This window comes from Antechinus flavipes, chromosome 6 (assembly GCF_016432865.1).
Source record: "Antechinus flavipes isolate AdamAnt ecotype Samford, QLD, Australia chromosome 6, AdamAnt_v2, whole genome shotgun sequence".
In the NCBI taxonomy this organism is placed as follows: domain Eukaryota; kingdom Metazoa; phylum Chordata; class Mammalia; order Dasyuromorphia; family Dasyuridae; genus Antechinus; species Antechinus flavipes.
The window spans coordinates 204,013,058-204,034,516 of record NC_067403.1 but is presented as its reverse complement, the minus strand read 5'-3'; the positions used below and the strand labels follow the sequence as shown (position 1 = coordinate 204,034,516).

Here is a 21,459-nt window from a genome sequence, read left to right as displayed (position 1 = left end):
AGGGGCAAGCAGAATAAATTTAATTTCTCAGACACTATTATTGATTATAGAGATAAGAAAGTCCTCACTATTAAAGTCCTTAACATTGTCAAGTGGTTCAACAACAAAATCAAATGATTTATCAAGGAAATGACATTTAAGAAAATTCTTCACTCTCTGTTTTGCCATTGTATCCTAAGAACCATGGGACTTTCCATCTAACTAGCAGCTAAAACCTGTTCTCCTTTTGTCTCCCTCTTGAGAAGGTAAGCTCCTTGAAAACAAGGATTGTCTTGTTTTTCTATTTACACCCCTAGCACTTAGCACAGTATTTTGCACATAGCAAGTACTTAAGTTTTCTTTCCTTCTTTTCTACACGCCTCATTTTTAAATATTTGGAGATAGCTATAATGTTCCTTTGGTTCAGACTAAGCATCCTCAGTTCCTGCAACCAACCACATTATGGAATAATCTCTAAGCTCCTGGCAAATGCCATTATGGAATTGTTTTTAGACTCAGCATTATTCTGGCTAATCTGCTTCTGACGTACTCTTGCTTGTCCTGAAATGTAGAGGTTGGAAATTCCAGACATGTACCTCTTTTAATGTAGGCTACCATTAGTTTTTTGTAAAACTTATACATTTTTGTTAAATTTTTTTTGGACTGTCATGTTGCATTGTTGATTCATACTGAGTTTATGATTCTCTAAAACCCAGGGTTTTTTCCCCCATACAAATCATTGCCTAATTATGTATTTTATATTCATGCAGTTGATTTTCTGAACCCAGATATAGGCTTCAATACTTGCCCTTATTAAATTTCCCTTGCTAGATTAATTTTTTTGTTTTGGACCTCTTTTGCCATTAGAAATTCTATTAGCATTAGAATTATTATTAGAAATTTATTAGCATTAGAAATCTATTTCCTTATGCTTTGTATTATCAAAAAATTGATAATTAAAATTATACTTCCAATAATTTCATTAACATCATTGATTAGAATGATTAACAGCAAAAAGTCAAAGATAGATTCCTGGATCAGTCCACTAGAGATCTCATTGTATGTTGACAATGATCAATAGATCATTGATCAATAGGAACTACTCTTTAAATCTGCTTTCAACAATATTCAAATGCACTTAATTATACTATCATCTGGCCCATACCTCTCTACCTTCTCCTCAAGAATAACATGAGAAATTGGCAAATGCTATAGACAGGGAATTCTCTTGCTCTGGAGGGAAAAATTGAAATGAAGTTAGTTTGATATAACCTATTCTTGATGGTAATGATTATGATGATAATAACAAAAGTATCAATAACTAGCATTCATATAGCATTTTAAGGCTTGCAAAGCACTTTAGAAATGTTATTTTATTTGATTCTCACAACAATCCTATTGGTTAGGTGCTGTTAAAAGGCTCATTTTGTAAACAAGGATGGAATCTCAAATTGAAACCTGTTAAAGACCTTAGTTTAAAAAGCTCAAGGTTTCCAACTGCATCCAGGTCATCTCCAGTGGCCCTGATCTACACTGGTTATTAGCTTTAGAGGAGAAAATGAGACAGATGACCTTGGATAGCTCTCCCTCATTTAAATCTGATTCATTTGTATCTCATGGCATCACCTCCCTGAGTCACAGTTCTCTTTCCAACAAAGATCAAACAGCAATGACTTGCTCAGGATCACATGGCTAAGTTGGGGATTAGAGGAAGGATCTGAATTTAGGTGTTCCTGGTTCAAAATCCAGGACTATTTACAACAACACCTGTGGTAGTAGTGATCATTACTTCTTGAAAATGTCCACAAAATGTCCTAGAATTTTGCTAGCAATTGAAATTAAACACACTGGTAGATGTTTTGAAGACCCTTGTCCTGTTCTATTTTTTGAATATTAGAAAAATTTTGCATTTCTTTTGTCCTATGGCATCTTTCCATTCTTCAATGCTTTTCAAAAATCAGCAATGTCGTTCAGTAATATGTACTGTTTATTCACTTCTTTGAGATAAAGCTCACTGGAGTTTAATGATTTTAATTCATTGAAAACAGCCTGATAAACACTCTTACCTTTTCACTGATTTTGGTTTTCAACTCCCGGTTAACCATTTTTGCTCTATTCTTCTGAGTCTGAAGATCATTATCCTTAGGGAAAAAAACAAAATCAAGTAAGAGTTTAAATAAATATGATTTCTCTCCATCCAGCATCTGTTTTCATACTCCCCACTCTCAACAGAAGTCCTCTTCTTTTTTCTTGTTACTTTAAAAATATTTAATACTAAATGTCACTCATTTACAATAAGAGCTTATGTATGGACACATTTGAATTGCATTTTTTTCAGATAACAACTTTTTGGTTAAAGGATCAACCAAGACCATATGCTGTTTTGCACATGTTAAAAAATGTTTCTCTCTTAAATGGGATAAGGGATTCATATCCTGAAGAGGATTCCCTCCTTTCAATAGTTCTATCTGTTCTTTGTTATTATTATTATTATTTTAATCAACAAGGCTTTAAAAAAACTTTTTTATTTTCAAAATACATGCAAAGAGAATTTTTACCATTCACCCTTGCAAAATCTTGTGTTCCTATTTTTTCCCTCCTTCCCCCTCTTACCTAGACAGTAAGTAATCCAATAAATGTTAAACATGTGCAATTCTTCTAAACATATTTTCACATTATCATGCTGCACAAGAAAAATCAGATCAAAAAGGAAAAAAAATACTATGTTGTGATCCACATTCAGTTCCCACAATTCCTCTTTCTGGGTATAGATGGTTCTCTCTATCACAAGACCATTGGAACTGGTCTGAATCACTTCATTGTTGAAACGAGCCACATCCATCAGAGTTGATCTTCACATAATCTTGTTGACCAGCATAGCTTTTAAAAAAGTAGTTCATATTTTCTCAGTATTCATTTCCAACTCCGGTTGGTTCTGAGCTTGAGAATGCCTGACATTATTCTTCCAGAGCTACTTTATGTTTTTGTGTATATCCCATGCCTGTGTATCCATAGCTCTATGGGCATCTTCCCCTTTCCTTCCTCATCTGAACTATTTGTATGTGAGCTGTTAGGATGCCATTCACCCCAGGGGCAGACTTTCCACTGCTCTAGGGATTGGGGATTCTACTTTATCTCTTTTCCCCTACTCTTTGCAATGGGTTCTCCCACAATCTAAGTTATCTGCCAGGGGAATGCTTCCCCGGCACAAAGAATGCTTAAAACAATGCATTGAGTGAAGCTGCCTCTCTACAGACATGCTACCCAGAAAATAACTAATTTCATAATCAGAAAGGCAGAAAGAGAAGCACTTCTAGATGGAAGATGAAAATGAAGTGAAAGCCCTTGTTATCTCCATCCCTTGCAGCTGGGTGTTTTCAAACCCTGGACAATTGGGTGGATGTTTAATCTGTGCCTACAGTAGTTTAAAAAACCTATTAATTTTTCAAGAAGAACAGATGCTCTCACCTTTAACTAAAATGAAACGTTTAATCCCTGGCTCCATCTCCCACCTCTGTTCAGAGCTAAAATAGCTGTTTTCCTTAGGTTACCGCAGGTGGCTGCTTCTTTGGATTCACATTAGTCTCACAAGAATAGAGAAATGGCCGGTTGAGCAGATTCACGTACATTCCAATTCCCTGGCTGCTTTGTGCCCTGTAGGATGTGGGTTTGAGGTACAAATGTCTGCTTTGCACCCCAGAACTCCTCTATGATTATGCTTTTAAGTGAATATGAAACATCCCTGAAAAGTTCTGTTTGCAGATGAGGGATTGTAGGATTTAAATCCTGAGAAATGAAGGTGTCTATGTCAAAAAATTTCTCCCACTCCCCAAGTGCATTCACCTGTCACAGCTCTACACTTTCCCCTGCTTTTTCAGAAATGTTTACTATCCTCTGGATTAGACAATAGGCAACAGTACCCTTCTTTCCAGAGAAACAGTATCTGTGGGAGAAGAGAGAGCTAAACTGGATTTTTTTTTATGGGGAGTTTCAAGCAAAGGCCAGATGACCACCTCGTGGGTGTGTGCTGCAGAGAGATTTCTCACTTCAAGATATACTAGTTGGCCACGGAAATACTTTCTAACTCTAAAATTCTTTTCTTCCTTCTGGGAGCTAAGTTCAGAAAGATGCATTACCAGTTTGGCCAGGGGGATGACTCTTTCCATCCTAGCAATTCTCAAAAACTGCTTACTTATGGAACACCAAATGTCTTGGTTAAGGAAGTGCCCAGATCAAAAGAATCAGAGATCTGTGGCATGTTCAAGCATATATGGATATTGATCCATATATAAAAATATATTGTATTTTCAACAGTTGCTACACTCATTAAACCCTGAGAGATGTTACAACTGTCACTGATGAACTGGTGAGAATCATCTAATCAAAGTTTTAAGATTTCCTAACAAGTGCCCTTTGCTCTACTCAAGTCTCCCTCTTCATTGTCTTAAGATCGTGAAAAGTTCATTCTCGCCTCTGTGCCTTTGGCTCAGGATGTGGGCCTTTCCTGGAATGTCTTTCCTTGTCCCCTGGTGAAATCATTGCCCAATATCCTCTCTGTCCTGAGCTCCTATTCTCGTCAACTCTGTGAACTACAGTTCATATGGATAAATCATATTAGGGTTCCCACAAAGAGAAGGGACACTGCCTTATCTCTTTCTCTTTTGCTTTCTTCACATAAGACACAGAACACAATAGGTGTTAAGTAAATATCTGTAGGATGAAAACTCACTCCCTTGTTTTATGAACTCTAGTGGCTTTCCATCACTTTCAAGATCAAATGCAATCTCCTGTTTTATCCTATGCTCTCCACTATCATGCTGCCATTGATGGATGAGGAGTAAAGAACATTTCTAAAGTTATGTACCCTATGCCTTAGGTCCAGGTAGACTGACATGGATTTTACTTTCTGTCACCCTCATTGATTCTGAGTTTTGGGGACACAAATCCCTTTCTTTGTATCATCCCTGCCCTCAAGGAGCTTCCTATTTTAGGGCAAAAGGTCAGAGAGATCTGGTCAAGATGGGTAATATAGCCTAGAAGGAAGAGAGAACTGAGCTTAGAGGCCAGGTTCCATTCTGGCTTAGTTATGGACTGTGTATGTCCCTGGGCAGTCAATTTATTTATCATCTGCAAAGTTGGGAAGACAATTCTTACCTTGTCAACTACATAGGGATGCCATGAGAATGAAGTGGACATGAAACCACTTATTTTATAACCCTAATAGACCATGCAAATGCCAGATGTTTTATTATTATTTTCTGCGTAGATTCACAGAGGGACTTGGATGAAGACAGAGGCCAAGTTAGTCCCATGGAAAATGAATTAATAAACCACCCATCAGTATGTACATGGCCCAATGTCACTAAGACAAGCTTTTAGAGTAGGCAATGTGCCATCCACATTCGTGGTCCTTCTTGGAACATATGGCTGCTGACCAGATAGTAGAACTTTAAGATTTACAAAAGACTTTATCTACATCTTCTCATTTTATTTTCATAAACACAATACCAGGTGGGTGTTGGTATTATCATCATTTTACAGATGAGAACACAGAGGCTCAGAGAGGCTAAATGAGCTGTGTCTGGGGTCCTGTAGAATGATTTGAGAGCTGGATTTTCAGAGATTCTTAACTTGAGATTCATGAATTCCTTTTTTAAAAATTGTTTTGATAAATGTATGGCAGTATTATTGGGTTTTTTTGTAATTCTATGCATTTTTATTTAACGCATTTAAAAGTTACTTAGAAAAGGAAAAGGAAAAGCTTCACCAAACTGCCCAAGGGATCCATGACACAAAAAAGGGATAAAAACCCTTGGTATAACAAAGAGGTGACCCTGAGCTTGTTAGCAGGAAGCTCAAAGCTAAAGGCAATGAACACATTTCTGGGGCTGAGTCGGGGGGCTTCTGGAAGTGGACATTACCTGCTCAGGCACAAAGACAGCTTCTAGAGTCTCCAGAGTCTCATCTGCTTCAGGGGCCTCTGAATCCCCCTCCTGCATTTGGCTGAATTAAGATGCAGTGGGAGGAGGCTGCCAGCTCATCTCCATTCCACGTCACTGATGGAGTGTAAGGATTGCCTTTTTAGCAGAATTCCTGGATCAGAGAATTTGTGAGCCAAGAAAGAGGCAAAAGAAGGATCCCAAATGCTTGGGCTTCAGTCTTGCAGTGAGGGCACAAGTCTGACAGCCAGCAGCCAGAGAGTCCTGGGGAGACTTGTGATACCTCCAATTGAAGCCTGGGGCTAAGAACAGCATTTCTCACTGCATAATTCCTTAGGGCCAGTGGTAGAAGCTCCAGCCCTAGGGCCCAGGCAGCCCCAGGGCCCAGGCAGCTCCAGGGCCCAGGCAGTCCTAGCTTTCACAGACTCTGGGGGCCCAGGAGTCTATTTCACTCTGAGAAGGAAATAAAGCAGTCTCAGAACTGAAGGTCCTGACTTCTCCCACATTTTAAAAGAACCTTAATCCATCCAACCATCAGGGTGGTACTTTTATCCTCCCCTTCCTGTACTCCTCTCTCCTCCCTAGTGAGCATCAAATAGGTTTGGAAGAGGGGTAAAGGTTCAGTGGATGCTGAGTATCAGTAATTATTTGGCTTCTGTGAACTTGTTTTTAAAAAATATTTTGATAACTCTAAAAATAAGTAGCTTTCTTATCTTTTACCTTTTTTTCCCTTTTTGTGGGTACCTCTAGTGGTTTGTACATTTGGGCACATAGTAGGTGCTTGCTGATTGAGTCCATAAAGTTCACCAGACTGCTAAAGGGCAGTGACACACAAAAAGATTAAGACTCCCTGCTTTATGTGAGATTATATAGTCCAACCTTCCATTTATTATAAGAATACCTTCTAAAAGCTGCTATGAAGTACAATGGATAGAGTACCTGGCCTGGAGTCAATTTCCTTCTCTGTAAAATGGTGATAATAGCACCTACCTTCCAGGGTGCTGCGATGATCAAATGAGATAAAAATTAGAAAATATTTAATACAGTTCCTGGCACAAGGTAGTTATATAAATGTTAGCTATTATTATTATTATTTCAGTATCAATGACAAATGGACATTCAGCCTATTAGAAGAAGCACTTGTAGGTTAGGATGGGATCTTTCTTGTCCAAACCATCCTGTTCTTCCTCTATCATGTTTTGGTTTTCAGTTGTATTCAATGCTTTATGGCTCCATTTGGGGTTTTTTTGGCAAAGATACTGGAGAGGTTGGCCATATCCTTCTTTAGCAAATTTTTCAGAGGAGCAAACTGAGGTGAAGAGGGTTAAGGGACTTAGTCACACAGCTAGTAAGTGTCTGAGGCAGATTTGAATTCAGAAAGATCAGGCTCAGTGCTCCGTGCACTATGATGCCCCAGAGCCCTCTGCTCTGTAATGCTGGAGAAACTGAGGCAAACAGTGATACTTTTAAATATTTTAATAGTAGAGAATTTGGGCTAGCCGGTCAGACAGGACTCAAGTCCAAAAGATGTCCAACCCCTTACCAATGAAGGCACAGACCTTTTATATATTCTTTTACTACATAGGATATATAGCCTGAATAAAGCAGATAAGGAGGGGGCAAGATACTGGATGGGGGACAAGCAATAATTCCAGGAAAGGATCATAACTTAGTCCTGACAGGATGGGGGTCAAGGGCAGGAGACAGGGAGTCTAGTCGGAGGGGCAAATGCCAGCAGACATTTGAGAGAAGCCACCTGGAGTTTTATGACTCTTTGGAACGTGGTCAGAGCTTTGAGATTTTAATTCTTTCAGTCCTAATAGACAGGAAGGGGATGGTGGCCATAATAATTTTATTCAGGGCATAATAATTTAGGAAAACAGGCATAACAGCTTTACCATACTAAGTCCTGAAACATTACAGATGTTGGAAATTATTATGCTGTACAGTTGAAGCACATTTTAAAGCTTTCACAACATGGCTTGAGCCTACCTTTTCAGTCTTAATAAACATAGCATCCCTCAGGAATAACCACACTGGCCCGCTTGCTGCCCCTCACTATCCCAACATCACACCTTTGTCCTTGCTGTCCCCCCCTGCTTGGAAAACACGTTCTTCCTACCTCCTCATCTTAGAATTCCTAGTTAAATGCTGCCTCCTACATGAGGCCTTTCCTGATCCCTCAGCTGCCGGTGCCTCTCCCCTCCCACATTACACTGAATTTATTTTACAGATATTTTGTATATAGTTATATAAGAGTGAGCCCCTTTCAGAGGGAAATGGATCATTTTGCACCTAGTAAAGGACGTAAGGCTTTGAGTGGTTCATCTGCATATGAAAAGACCAGGCAAGCTGCTGAGCCCCGAAGCAAGACACAATGAACTTGCCCCTGGGCATAGACTGTTATAGTACCTTTTTCCTACTAGCTCCCTTACAGGGACTGGGAGGAGAGATTTAGTTTAAAAAAACAACAACAAAAAAAACTAGAAAGTTTCAAATCCTGAATTATGGGGCAAGTGGCTATCACTTAGTTGTAGCCTAGCTTGCAGAGATGAATGTATGGGAAATGGATCACTTGACATTGGGTCCAGATTGGTCAGTCAATCAACAAGCTCTTAGTAAACTTAAGCTTATTAGGCTCTTATGTGCCAGATACTGGGCTACTGGTGATAGAAATGCATGGAAGGGAAAATAATTCCTATTCTTGGTTGGCAGTGGGGTTTGGGATATGGAAGGTGGAATAGTCTCGGGAACTGGGGATGCTTGGTTGGAGACAGCCCCAAACTGAGGTTCCTGGGAAGAACTCTCCAGTGGAATCAGGGGGCAGCTAACGCATGGTGTCCTATGCAATGGAAAAAGTCCCTCTGCCAATGCAGGTTGGCACCTTCTTTGCAATTTGTAATCTTAGAGAGTAGCCCAGAGTATGGAGGGCTTGAGCCATTTGGCCAGGGGCACAAAGTTTGTTTGCCTGTCAGGAACTGAAGGCAAATCTTCCTGGCTCAAAAGCTAGTGCTCCAGACACTGGGCCAAAATCCTCCTTTACAAGGTGAACTCCAATCTGAAAGGGATTCATCCTTATGTTCTCATGTACATGTGTGCTTATTTGTATACACATTTCTCTCTATTTACACACACGTTTCCCTCAGTAGAATGTAAACTCTTTGCCAACCAAATGTCTTCATTTTTATACTTGTCTCTCCATTGCCTTGCGCATAATAGGTGCTTTATGAATGCTTCCTGATTGACCGATTGGGCACAACTGCACAAAGATTGCCATGGCAGGCCTATGGAAACATGGATTTAGCTTAGTCAGCCAACAAGCATTTATTTATTTATTAGGCATTTACTATGCTTAAAGGGAGGAGGTGGAGACAGGAGACTCAGATATGAATTTTGTTCTTCTAACTCCAAACAGTCAGTCTGAAATCCCTCTTGTCATGGGTGAAGGAAGGAGTGAGAGATGAGCAGCAAGAGGCAATGAGTATAGAAAGCTCTTTCTGGAAATTTGGTTAATAGGGAGGGAAGAGAGATAAAGGGTGAATGCTTGAGAGTACATCAGAATCCAAAGAAATATTTTTAAATTTATTTTTTTTTAGGGTGGGGGAGACATGAGAATGTTTGTTGGAAGAAAAGAGCCAAAAGATACAGAGATTTAAAATGAGAAGGAATGTTTGAGAAAGCAAGATTCCAGGGGAGATTGATGGGGAATGGGATTGTAAATAAGAAGGGCCACTTGTTGTTCAAACTCTGGAAAAAAAGGAGAGAACATGAACTGACTAGAAAACTTGGAAATGCAGAAAAGGGAAGCAGAAAAGCTCAGGGCTGGTGGTTTTAGTTTTATCTGTGGAAAAAGGAGGCAAGATCCTCTGTGGAAGCGTGAAAGAAGTGGTGGACAGGGCTCAAAGAAAGAAGAAGACATGTAACAAGTAAATATTAAAGATCCTCAAGCTCCCCACCCCTTCCATGCCTACCCAGTATATTATTTTCTATGGCTTATCATTCCAAAGTGGAGGCACAGAAAATTCTCACTGGATATCTGGGTTAATAAATAAATACCTGTGGTTCAGATATGCTAGGCTGAAATGAACTCAGAGCTGATATCAGAGAACTTATTTATAGCCAGAAGGGACCTCCAAGGCAATCCAACTCTTTTATTTTACAAATAAGGAAACTGAGGCACAAAGTATCCAGGATCACAAAGTGTCTGATGTAGGATTTGATCTCACTTTTTGATTTCAAATCTACTTCACCAGTTGTGTCAAAGTCAGACAGAAAGAGGAAACTAAGTCATATATGAGGATCCCTGCAGGCTGCATGTTGACTTAGAAAACCATATGCTAACATTATCTATTTTTTATTGCATTTTTATTTATTTTGTTCAATACTTCCCAATTACATTTTAAACTGATTCAGGCTTTATTTGGGAATATTGGGAATAGCAAGATAACTATGCTACCTTTTGCAAGCTAAGTGAGCACTTTATCATCTCTATCTCTCGTTCCCCCATGATGGGACAAATTTAAGAGGCTATCCTGTCTTTTGCACAAACACTTAGCTCTCAGTTTGAGTTCTTCCAATGACAGGTCTTTTGGTACTTTTGATACCCTGAGGTTTAGGACTCTCATAGGGGCTGGGCAGGATTTGAAATGAATGAAAACATCTTCAAAGCAAGTTCTCCAATGTTTCTAACTTTTCTAACTCCATTAAATATGTGAGTTCCCTTTGTCTTAGGACAAAGCTGTGAGGCTTCCACAGGCTGAAAACTCTAGGTGCTTAAAGTTAGTGACATGGTTCTACATTTTCATTTCAGTTTTCCTATTCTATTAAATTCAGCACAAAGAAAGCTTCTTCTGTTGGTATCAATGGGCATAACTAACTAAAAGATTGCTTTTTATTAACTGGGACTCTGTAAAGAGTTTTAGCAACTTATAATGATGAATAAATGAAAGTTTCTCTAGATAAAAGATACTATGAACCATAAAACTCTCTCCTCCTTCTCCCAGTTTCTGAGGTTACAAAGGCAAAGAGCTCAAGAGATAACACTGTAAGATTTTCCAAATTAGGCTCATCTTTGGGAATTCCTAAATATCTCAGGCTCATTCTCACTTGTCTGCCTTTGCTTACAAGGTTCCTCACATGCAGAATGCCCTTCCCATTCTTCTCTCCCTACCTTTTTTCAGGTCCAGCTTGACTTTTACCTCCCCCGTATCTTCTCCAACTACTCAGGCCACAGTGATTGCTCTTTCTGATCTTGTGCAATCCCATCTAATCCTCAAGCTTTCATGTAGCATTCTTGAGTTCTTTCAATCTCAGGCCATCTCCAAGGAAATTGTCAGCTCCTCTAAGCAGTAGATAGTCTTGTCTTGCATCCCTACAGTTCTGACCCTAGTGCTAGGTCTTGATAATGTTTGAGGAACCAAAGAAAATTCATTTGGAGCAAAAGTGTGCTATGGTATAACAACAACAATAGCAACTCGCATTTACATGTGAATTGTCTTATTTATATATGAGTTATCACATTTATGTAATCCCTGAAAGTGATTTAATTGTCCTCATGTGTGAGATGCTATGGAACATATTACTCTCAGGAAACAGGGCACAGAAGTCTAAGACAGGCATGGAAGCCCAGCCCAGACTTACTTCTAAACTTTAAGACAACTTAATTCCCCTCCTTACTCACTACTCCGCACCTCAAGACTCTGCTCATCCCTGACATGGTACATTCATATGTATCATTTCTTCAGTTTTAAATTCCTTGCGCACTCCTCTGGGCCAAGTCTGACCCTCTTTCCCTCCAAATCCCCTCTTACAAGCCCATCTCTTCCATGAAGCCTTTTCTGACAAACCCAAAGTCTGACACTGATCACTCCATCCCCCTCAGCTCTCTCTTTAGTACTTTTGATGGTTAATCTAGCACACTTGACTGTCCCCTGATGCCTTTTTCAGGAAGTGTCTGCAATCTTTCTTACATCTATCCTCTCCTCTCTATTCTTATGACTATTAATATAGGATTGACACATGTGGATTATCTCCTGACAAATTTCTCCCTGCTCCCCTCTATATGTCACTATGGAATCTTCCTGATGCATAGACCGGATCACTTCACTCCCTCTATGGAATGTTCAAAAATATTCATTTGCTCTCCTTCACCAAGCAAGGAAAATGCAAACTCCTTAGGCTGGCATTCAAGGTCTTCCATAATCTAGCTCCAACTGTCTTTCTACTTCACACCCTGTTTTAGCCAAACAACTAAAGATCTCCCATTTTCATCATATCCTCTGTTTTTTTGCCACTCTGCCTATCATTCCCCATGAATGGAACAAACTTCCTTCTACCAGGTCCCTCCTCTAGCTTCATTTTCTTTCTAAGCCCAGCCTTACCTGATTATTACAAGTAAAGCTCTCCCTCTTTAATTCTCATTCTGTTCTGGTTCTCTTTTATACATGCATTAGTTATTCAAGTAAATGTTGCATCTTCATACTGGATTGCAAATTCTTCAAAGACATGGGCTTGGTTTTCCACTCTTGTCCTCATTGTCTTGTACACAGTGGGCACTTAAGAAATGATTGCTGAACTGAATCAAAAGAGAATAAATGAAGGTATATGTATATATCTTGCATGCACTTAGAATGTAAATTTATTTTGTCTTTGTATTCCCAGAATCCAGCATAACACCTGGTACATAGTAGTTGCTTAATGGTTGCTAAATGGTTGATGATGATCATTGTTCTTTCAGATTCATGGAATAAGGAGAACTAAAGCATCTGAGTTTCTACCTATTAAAAGTACTGATAATTTTCTCTTTAGGGTTTTCTCTTATTCATAAACATGTGGCCCTAATCATACCAATTTTCCAGAAACAGAGTTTGGATACATTGGTATTTTTTAGTTACTATATCATGCTCCCCCCTGCTTCCACCCATCCCAACTCACCCCTCCTTCCTACTGCCTCATTTTCCAGGCCCTGAAGGTCCCCTATCTGCATTACCTTATAGATAACTCTTTTTTTCTGGAAATAGTACTTCTCAGAAACTACATTTGGGGACAGTACCAATGGCCTCCCCTAAGCTGGCATTCCAGTAGGTGCTTAACCATTACTGCTAACCATTGTTTTTCCAATCTCTGCAACTTCTGGTATGATGGATTGTCACCTACTAATGATCTACCCAAGCCCCTTCCTTCTATGAATGCCTCTTTCTTAAGCCTGTTTTTTGGAAATTATTGGTCAATGACTTGGAGCCTTCTCAGGCTAGACTGGCTCTGTCTGGTTCTCTTTCTATACTAAAAACTTGGGTTGTAGCATCTTTTTTCTCTAAGAAAGGCTGGGCTTTGAAAGAAAGTGAAGATAGAGGAGGACCTGGTAAAAGGAAGTTTGTTCCATTCATGGGGAATGATAAGCAGTGACACAAAAGAAACAGAGGATATTATCATCTGGACACAGAAGACACTCTTTTTTTCCCTCTCTCTCTTCTCTATCCATCTTCATACTTGATCCAGTTATCCATAGTATTTTTGTCTTGAAGATGTCTTAAAAGTGGATGCTGCTAATGTCAGAGTTGTCTCCTGCCCAGAAATAAGGAAACAAATTTATATTGCTATCTATACAAACATTTAATTTCAAAAGCCTTTTCTACCTCCAAAATAACACCCTAGGATAGGGAACTCTTGTCTCCAAAATCTCCTCCATCTAATACCTCCAAGCTCCTTTATTCCAGAATTACATCACTTGCATGAGTAAAATTACCTCTAACAATTCCGGTTCCTGTAGAGTTCCAGAATGCCTTTCTAGGCAAATCTTTGTTTTTAGAATTAAACCTTCTAGAATAAAACTTGGGAAAGTCAAGCTTCTTATTCTGATACTTTGTCTAACTTCAATATGTTTGGTTTTTTAGGGTACTATTCCAGCTGACACTTTTCCCTAGGAGATCTAAGCAGCCTTCTGCCTTTCCCTGAACAAAATTCTTGATTTTACACTACTGTACACATTATAGAGTTTTCAGGCCCTTTTATAGGCTCTACTTAAGGTAAACAGCTCTCACCACAGTGGGATTATGCCACTCACACTTTCCAGGTCACAGGCATGGACACATTTACTTATGTCTTTTGAATTAAATTTGACTGGAAAACTCCATCCCTCAGGGAAATAAAAACATAGGATACCAGTGACAGATGTGCTAATAGAACATCTCAGGAGTGAGAAAAAGCCAAAGGAAAACTAGCAAAATACTAGTTGAAAGGAGACCAAAATAAGATATCAATACATTTCTTTCAGAAGATAAAGCCTCAAAACTGGATAATGTGACCTCCACTCCCAAATTCCTTCTTGTTATAGTTTCTTCTTCAAACCATGCCTTTGGATTCCCTACAAAATATAGAAGAAGCTGACTGGGGAGTATACACACAACAACATGAGGACATGATTCCCAACTTCTGGGATGACAGACATAATACTAACAATTAACTTTTAAATAGTGCTTTAAGATTTGTAAGTGAGGTCAGATTTCAACTCATGTTTTCCTGAATCCAACCCAGCAGTTTATCCATTGAACCATCAACCTGCCTGCCACATAGTATTTAATAAATGTCCAAGTTCTTGTCTCTCTCTCTCTCTCTCTCTCTCTCCTCTCTCTCTCTCTCTCTCTCTCTTCCTCCTCTCTCTCTCTCTCTCTCTCTCTCTCTTCCTCCTCTCTTTCCTCTCTCTCTTCTCCTCCTCCTCCTCTCTCTCTCTTCTTTCCTCTCCCTCTCTCTTTTTCTCTCTCTCCTCTTTTTCCTCTCTCTCTCTCCCCCCTCTCTCTCTTCTATCTCTCTCTCTGTCTCTCTTTCTCTCTCCATCCTTTCCCATTTTCCCTTTTTGATCTGATTTTTCTTATGCAGCATGATAAATGTGGAAATATGTATAGAAGAATTGTACATGTTTAAACTATATTGGAGGCAAGGGAGGTGGGGGGAAGGGAAGGAGAAAAATTGGAAACACAAGGTTTTGCAAGAATGAATGTTGAAAACTGTCTTTGCATCTGTTTTGAAAATAAAAAGCTATTATTAAAAATTAAAAATAAATTAATTAAAAAAGAATTAGCTATCTTTTCAGAAACTTTATTGTTGCAGTTTTTACTTGCATTCCAGTGGTAACAGGTTTTCAAGGCATTTATATTTCCAAAAATCACTGTCTGTATGTAGAGACACATATGAATACGTAAATCTATGAATGTATATGTATATTTGTGTGTACATATTCAAGTGTGCAGGAATCTCTGTGTATCTGCTCCTTGAGGGCAAGAATAGCACCACTTTGCATCATTTTCATCTCCTAACATTATACTTTGTATAGAGTAGATACATAATAAGTATCTGTTGAATTGTTGTCTCAGCAGTGCTTGTATGTCTATGAATATGGTTTTGTATTCTTTGGGTTACTTGTATTTTGGATTCACAAGAATGGAATTATTACCTTATGCCTCATAAAGTGGTATGTAAACAAATGGACCAGGGTAATTTCCTGCTATTGAATAAAAATTACATAGATCTGGGGAGACAGCAAAGGTCACAGAAGAGATGAGGTCTACATGTGGTATGATAGGGTTAAAACTGGAGGTCTAAACTGGGGAGTGGGGAGAGGAATGGCATGAGGGCTGGCCTTTGGCAAAACTATAAAGTGGCTATGTCAGAGTTCTGAGTCTTTCTTTTCCTGGCTCTCTTCCCGCATTTTAAATTTTCCCTTCTTCCTCTATTAGATCTGAGTTCTAGAAAAATATCTGATCAAACGAGTGCCTTGTGCTATTGAGTGAAAGAAAAGGCAGGAAAGGTTCATCTTAGGAACATTTGTAAGAAACTCCTATAGCAAAGGAATAACCAAGGAGAACATGCAGCTTTGGGCCCTTAAAATCAGCTCTGCCTGTGCTGGAATAAGGAGAGTGATTCTATAAAGGATGAAGATGAAAGATGAGTAAAAGATATACTTCACCTCAGGAAGAGAAGGGAGTGTAGAGGGAGAAGGAGGAGAGAAAAAAAGAAGGGAAGGGAAAATGGAAGGAAAGGGGGAAGGCAGTGAAAAAACAGGAAAAGAGAAGTATGAGACAGTGAGAAGGGAGAGGCAGAGAGAGGAGGTAGAAGAGAAGGAGAGGGGAAAAGTAGAGGAGAGAAAAAAGGAAGAGATGAGAGAAAGGGAAAAATAGAAAAAAGAGAAGAATAGGAAGAGAGAAAGTGGAAAAAGAAGAAAGAAGGGTAGGATAAGAGAAAGGAAAGGAAAAGAAGGAAAGGGGGAAAGGAAGGGAGAAAGAAAAGGGTGAGAGAGGAAGAAAAAGAAAGGAAGCAGAGAGAAAGAAAGCTGAACAAAGAGGAATGGAGAGGAAAAGGGGAGGGAGATGAAGAGATGAAAGAAGAAAAGGAGAAAGAGAGAAAGAAAAGGGAGGGAATGGAATGAGAAGAAAAGGAGAGGAAGAAGGGAAGGAAGGAGGAGACGTAGGGAAGGGAAGGGAGAAGGTGATTATAAAAGAAGTAGGGAAGAAGAAGGGAGGGGGAAGAATGGGAGAAAAAAGAGAAAGTCAGAGAGGACTGGAGAGAAAAGGGGGAATGAAAGAGACAGAAAGTGAGAAGGGAAAGGAGAAGGAGAAGAAAAGGAAAAGAAAAGAGAGAAGATGAGAGGAAAGGAAAGAGAGGAGAGAGAAAAGGAGAGGCAGAAGGAGAGGGAGAATAGACATAAAGTATAAGGGAGAAAGAAATGGAAAAGAGAAGAGGGAGAGGATGAGAGAGAGGGAAAGAAAAAGAAAAGAGAGAGGAATGGGAGAGATGAATGAAGATTAAGAGAAGGAGAGATGTAGAGACAGAAGAGAAAGGGAGATAGAGAGAAAATGGGAAGGAAAAGGAAGACAAAAGGAAGAAAGAAGGGGAGGCAGAAGGAAAGGGAAGAAGAAAAGGAAGGGAGAGAGAGGGAGAAAGAATTGGAGAAGAATAATATAAGGGAGTGAAAATAGGGAGAAGAGGAAATAGGGAAAGAAGGAGAAAGGAAGAAAGAAAAAAGGAGGAAAGAAGAAGAAAAAGAAAGGAGAGAAGGGAAAGGAAAGTGAATTGAGAGGCAGAAAGAAGGGAAAAGGAAAGATATTGTAAAGGAGAAGTAGAAGCAGAGAGGTAGGAGGAAAGAGAGGAAGAGAAAAGGGGTAGAGGAAAGAAAAGAGAAGATAAGAAAGGAGAAAAAGAACAGATGAAAAGAAAAAGGAAAAGGAAGAGAAGGGAAGGAGAAGAAAAAAGGGGAGGGACTAAGGGAGGAGAACCAGGATAAGGAGAGGGAGAGAGAGGTGGGAGAAGGGGAGGGAGAAATAAAAGAAAAAACGAGAGAGAGTAAGGGGCCAAATGGAGAAGAGGGAGATAGGAAAGGAGACAGAAGGAGGAGGGAAGGAAGAGAGAGAAAGAATGGTAAAAGAGAGGAGAGAGAGAAGTTTCTGAATAGTCGATATTCAGGCCACATCTATCCCTCTGCCCTGTGTTCAGCATCATATTGAACACTGAAGGGAAAAAAAATCATTCCAAATTGTTAACACGGTTGGAGACAACTATGGAAGTCTTAGATTGGTGATAGACAGTCCAAACCACAAATATATTTTAAGCTTATTACATTCACATCCATCCACCTAGTTATACTGCTATCTAGCTCTTTTTCATAAAAGTTTAGAGCAAAGATATTTACTTAACTAGGGAGACAAAGGGCTGGATAATATACCTTAGTCTAGGGTTTCCAATTAGTCTGATTTTGAGTGAAGTTGAAATTACTATCTTAGACTTTTAGAATAAGAAGGGACATTAAAAGTTGAATCTAATCCTCTTATTTTACTGACAAGAAAAATGAAGTTTAGAGTGACTTTTCCAAGGTCACATGGCTTTCCCTCAAACTCCCCGTCTCCTCACTATTTATGAGTTGGAATATTCTTTGCTCCCTGTTGCTATCTCCAGATATTCCTGTGAACACTATATTCAATAACCTCTCCTCTTTTAAAGGTCGTCCAATCCAAATTTAGTATCCAATTCATATCCTCAGTTGTTATCTACCAATTCTGGGAATATTTTTCCTTCTTTCTCAATGAGTTCAATACCTAGATCAAAGTCTTCTTCTCAAACCCAACTCCTTCCTATATTCTAGGAGATTTCAATATACTTGTTGTTCTTACTTGAAATATGCTAATTTTCTAGTTCCTCAATTTATTAAACTTCCATGATTTCTTCTTCCTCCTTTCCATCTCAGCTACACATAGGGATGACCATCATCCCTATATGAATTAACATCACCCACAAGAGTTCCACTTCCATATTCAAGGATTCTCCATTTCCTTTCCTTGATCATGATCTTTTGTCTTGACATCTTTCCTTATGTCACATTTTCCTAACCCTACTTTTCATCCTTATCTCTAATCTTTCCAGTAATATACTAGGCCATCCCTCTTCAAGACTTGTGTTATCTTGTCCTACTTTCCCAATCACAAGTGTTCCTATTCAAGGCCTCTACCTTTTCTTTCTTTGATCATGATCTTTTGTCTTTACAACTTTTCCTATGTCACATTTTCATAATGCTACTTTTCATCCTTTCGTCTATCCTGTCCTACTTTCCCAATCTTGACTTCTTGGTGAAAGAATTCAATACTATAATATGCTCCACTATTTAATCCCTTGCTTCCTTGTCCTATCATGAAACTTACCTTACCAAATCCCAACTAGATAATTCTCATCATCTGCATCCTTTATTTTCTGCAGAGAACTGTAGGAAATCAGGAAACTTCCTAAGTCTGCTATTAATTTAAGTAAGTTAATTTTAATGGGGCCCTTTACTACAGTAAAGCAGTCTATTACTTCTGATTCACGATAGTAGTTGTTTTAAATCTAATCTTTTCTTCTTAAGCCTTCCATGCTACTCCAATCACCAATACCTTCTGCTGGGAATCTCACCTCAAATTTCACTGCTCAAATTAAGGCCATTTTCTGAGAGTCTCTTGTATCCTCTTTTCATCTTATATCCCCCTGACATCATGTTCTACCATCTTCTCCTTATCTCCAGTGTCTTATGATGAAGTGTCCCTCTGCTGAAGGCCACCTTGCTATGACTATCCATGATTCTTTCCCCTTCTGTCTTCTCTAGAAGACTTATCCCACAATCATAATCTCCAATATCTCTCCAATCTTTATTTCTCTATATTGGCTTTATCCTTACTGTTTGCAAACATGATCAAGTCTCCTCCATACTTTAAAAAAACCTTTACTGTATCCTGCTTTAGCTCTATCTCCCCTCCCCTTATCAGCTAAACTTTTTAGGAAAAAAAACAAAACAACAACAACACAACCATGTATAATTGGTGCATCCATTTTTTCTTCTCTCACTGTTTTAAGCCCTCTGCAATTTGTCTTCTTATCTTATCAATCAACTGAAATTATTCTTTCCAGTTTCCAATGATCTGCTAGCCAAGTGTAATAGTCATTAATAGATAGCTTGTTGAGAATGGTAAAATTCCTATACAGATATAAATTGGATTACCTGGCCTTTAAAATTCCTTTCCAGCTATCAGATACTATACTAAATTCAAATACTTATTTGCTGCTATGACCTTGGGCAAAATCACTTGGCCTTTTGGGAGCCCGAATTCCTCAAATGTAAGAAAATTAGAGGTTGATCAAATAGCCTTTTCATCTCTGTATGGTTCTACTTATTTTAAAAAACCAAACAAATAATAGGAAGCTTTGGGATGCGTCTCTAAGCTATGAACTATCTTTAGGGAGTACAGCTCTAACCTTGAACCTTCCCTTTTCCTTCCCCTTTCCTTCTTACATCCTCATTCATAACGGGCTGTTTTCCTCTTCAGGACGCTGGGCTGGGCAGATCAATGATCTGACTCCAGGTGACAATTCTTGCCTTAGATGTGGCTGCCTCCCCAGTGATCACTAACAATCAGCCCAGAAGCTCTCCCGGTCGACTGAGTTCATGAATGACAGCAGGAGCTGAGACGAGGCAGATGCTGGAAGTCTAACTTCTAGCTGGCAGGCAGCTAAGCCTGGAAAACACCAGGGACCCAAAAGGAGCCAAGTTGAGCTCAGGACAGACAGGTCTGGGCCAGGATGGGATGGGAGAACGGGGGAGGATATGCCAGTGGGGAAACAGGGACAGTCTCTGCCAACAGCCCAATCGAGGGGACACTCCACGCGTGCTCAGTGGGGAGAAGCAGCTGCTCACGCACTCATCTTCACAGACATCTAGGAGAGCCTCACATCCCGCAGGCTGAGAAAACTCCCCCGCAGCAGCACCCCCACTGGGTGCTCTGCCGTCCAGACCCCCCACTTGGCTGGGCATTCTTTAATACCATTTCTCGGGAAACACCTGGGGTGTCCAAGACCCCTTTCTCCCTCCCCAATTGGCTAGGAGGTCTCCGTTCCGTGCTCCCCAAGCATGTGTGTCGGGGGAGAACGCGCTTTCCAGTCCCGTCTGTTCTCTTTCGGCCCTTCCACTGGGCAAGCTGACTCCCCCGGGACTAGGAGCTTAGCTAGGACAGCCCAGCCGGGCCGCCCCCGCGCTCCGGCTCCGGGGGAGGGAGAGCTGCAGGCGCGCCCAGGTTCCGAGCTCAGTCCCCAACCCAGTCCCTCTACTCCCTCCCCCACAGCCTAAGGCTCTCCCATTCCGCTCCGGGTCATAGCAATCATCGAGGGCGAAGCTAGAATAGAGGAAGGGGAGCCAAAGGAGCGCCTCCTTCTCCTTTCCCTTCCTGGCATCGCCCCAGGGCAGAAAAAGAGAGGCCCCTCGGGACAAGCTCTGGCGTCCAGTCCCCTACAATCTCAGCCCAGCCCCAGCCCCAGCCCGAACCCCAGCCCCTCCCATCGCCTCCCTTCTCCTCCCCTCCACAAGGCTCCTCCGCCACCGCCCCCAGGCTCCAGACACAAAGGCGCAGAGGGAAGCGCAGCACTCACCGGACAGAGCTAGCGAGCGAGCGGGCTCCAGGCGCAGAGGGAAGGAGGGAGGGAGGGAGAGTGGGGGTGTGTGCGTGTGCGCATCTCAGTGTGTGTGTGTGTGTGTGTGTGTGTGTGTGTGTGTGTGTGAGAGAGAGAGAGAGAGAGAGAGAGAGAGAGAGAGAGAGAGAGAGAGAGAGAGAGAGAGAGAGAGAGAGAGAGAAAGCAAACCGGGGTCCGACCGCTGTGCGAGAGTAGCTGTGTGCGTCTGCGTCTGTCCGTTTGTCTTTCCAGGGGTCCGGGTGTCCGTGCGCGCTCCCCCGCCCCTCCGCACAGCCCGGACGCGGCGGCTCAGCTGCGGGTTTCGCCGGCGCAGCCGCTGGGGCTGTCTCTGCGCCCCCGCCCCCGGGCGTACTCCTTACCCCCCTTCTCCTGGGGAATTGCGCAGGGACTGTGGGGTTTGGGTTGGGGGGCCTGAGATCGGGTAAAGGCGGTCCTGTGGCCAGAGCGAGTCCAGGGTAGGACCCTCGGCCAGGCTGGGCTTGGAGCCGGGGCCGCCCCCTCTTCCTCTTCTCAGCTTTGAGCGACAGGCGATTCCGCCCCCGCACCCGCGTTTTCCTGAATAGGG

General features: G+C 40.9%; 1 protein-coding gene across 3 annotated transcripts in view; it reads right to left on the bottom strand.

Annotated features, from left to right (window-relative positions):
* PTPN5 (protein tyrosine phosphatase non-receptor type 5) overlaps window positions 1–20,959 on the bottom strand; it is a 117,160-nt gene extending 96,201 nt beyond the window's left edge. Inside the window, exons 1-2 of one of the 3 annotated variants that reach the window (XM_051963975.1) lie at window positions 20,853–20,959; window positions 2,046–2,120 (exon numbers count right to left, since the gene is read on the bottom strand). In XM_051963975.1, coding sequence (XP_051819935.1) covers window positions 2,046–2,084 — 39 coding nt within the window. In that variant the 5' untranslated portion in view covers window positions 2,085–2,120; window positions 20,853–20,959. Of the gene's footprint in view, window positions 1–2,045; window positions 2,121–5,900; window positions 5,994–20,852 lie in introns of those variants that run through there. The other 2 variants (XM_051963974.1, XM_051963976.1) reach the window with 2 other exon arrangements.
* Between the last annotated feature and the right edge of the window lie 500 nt (window positions 20,960–21,459).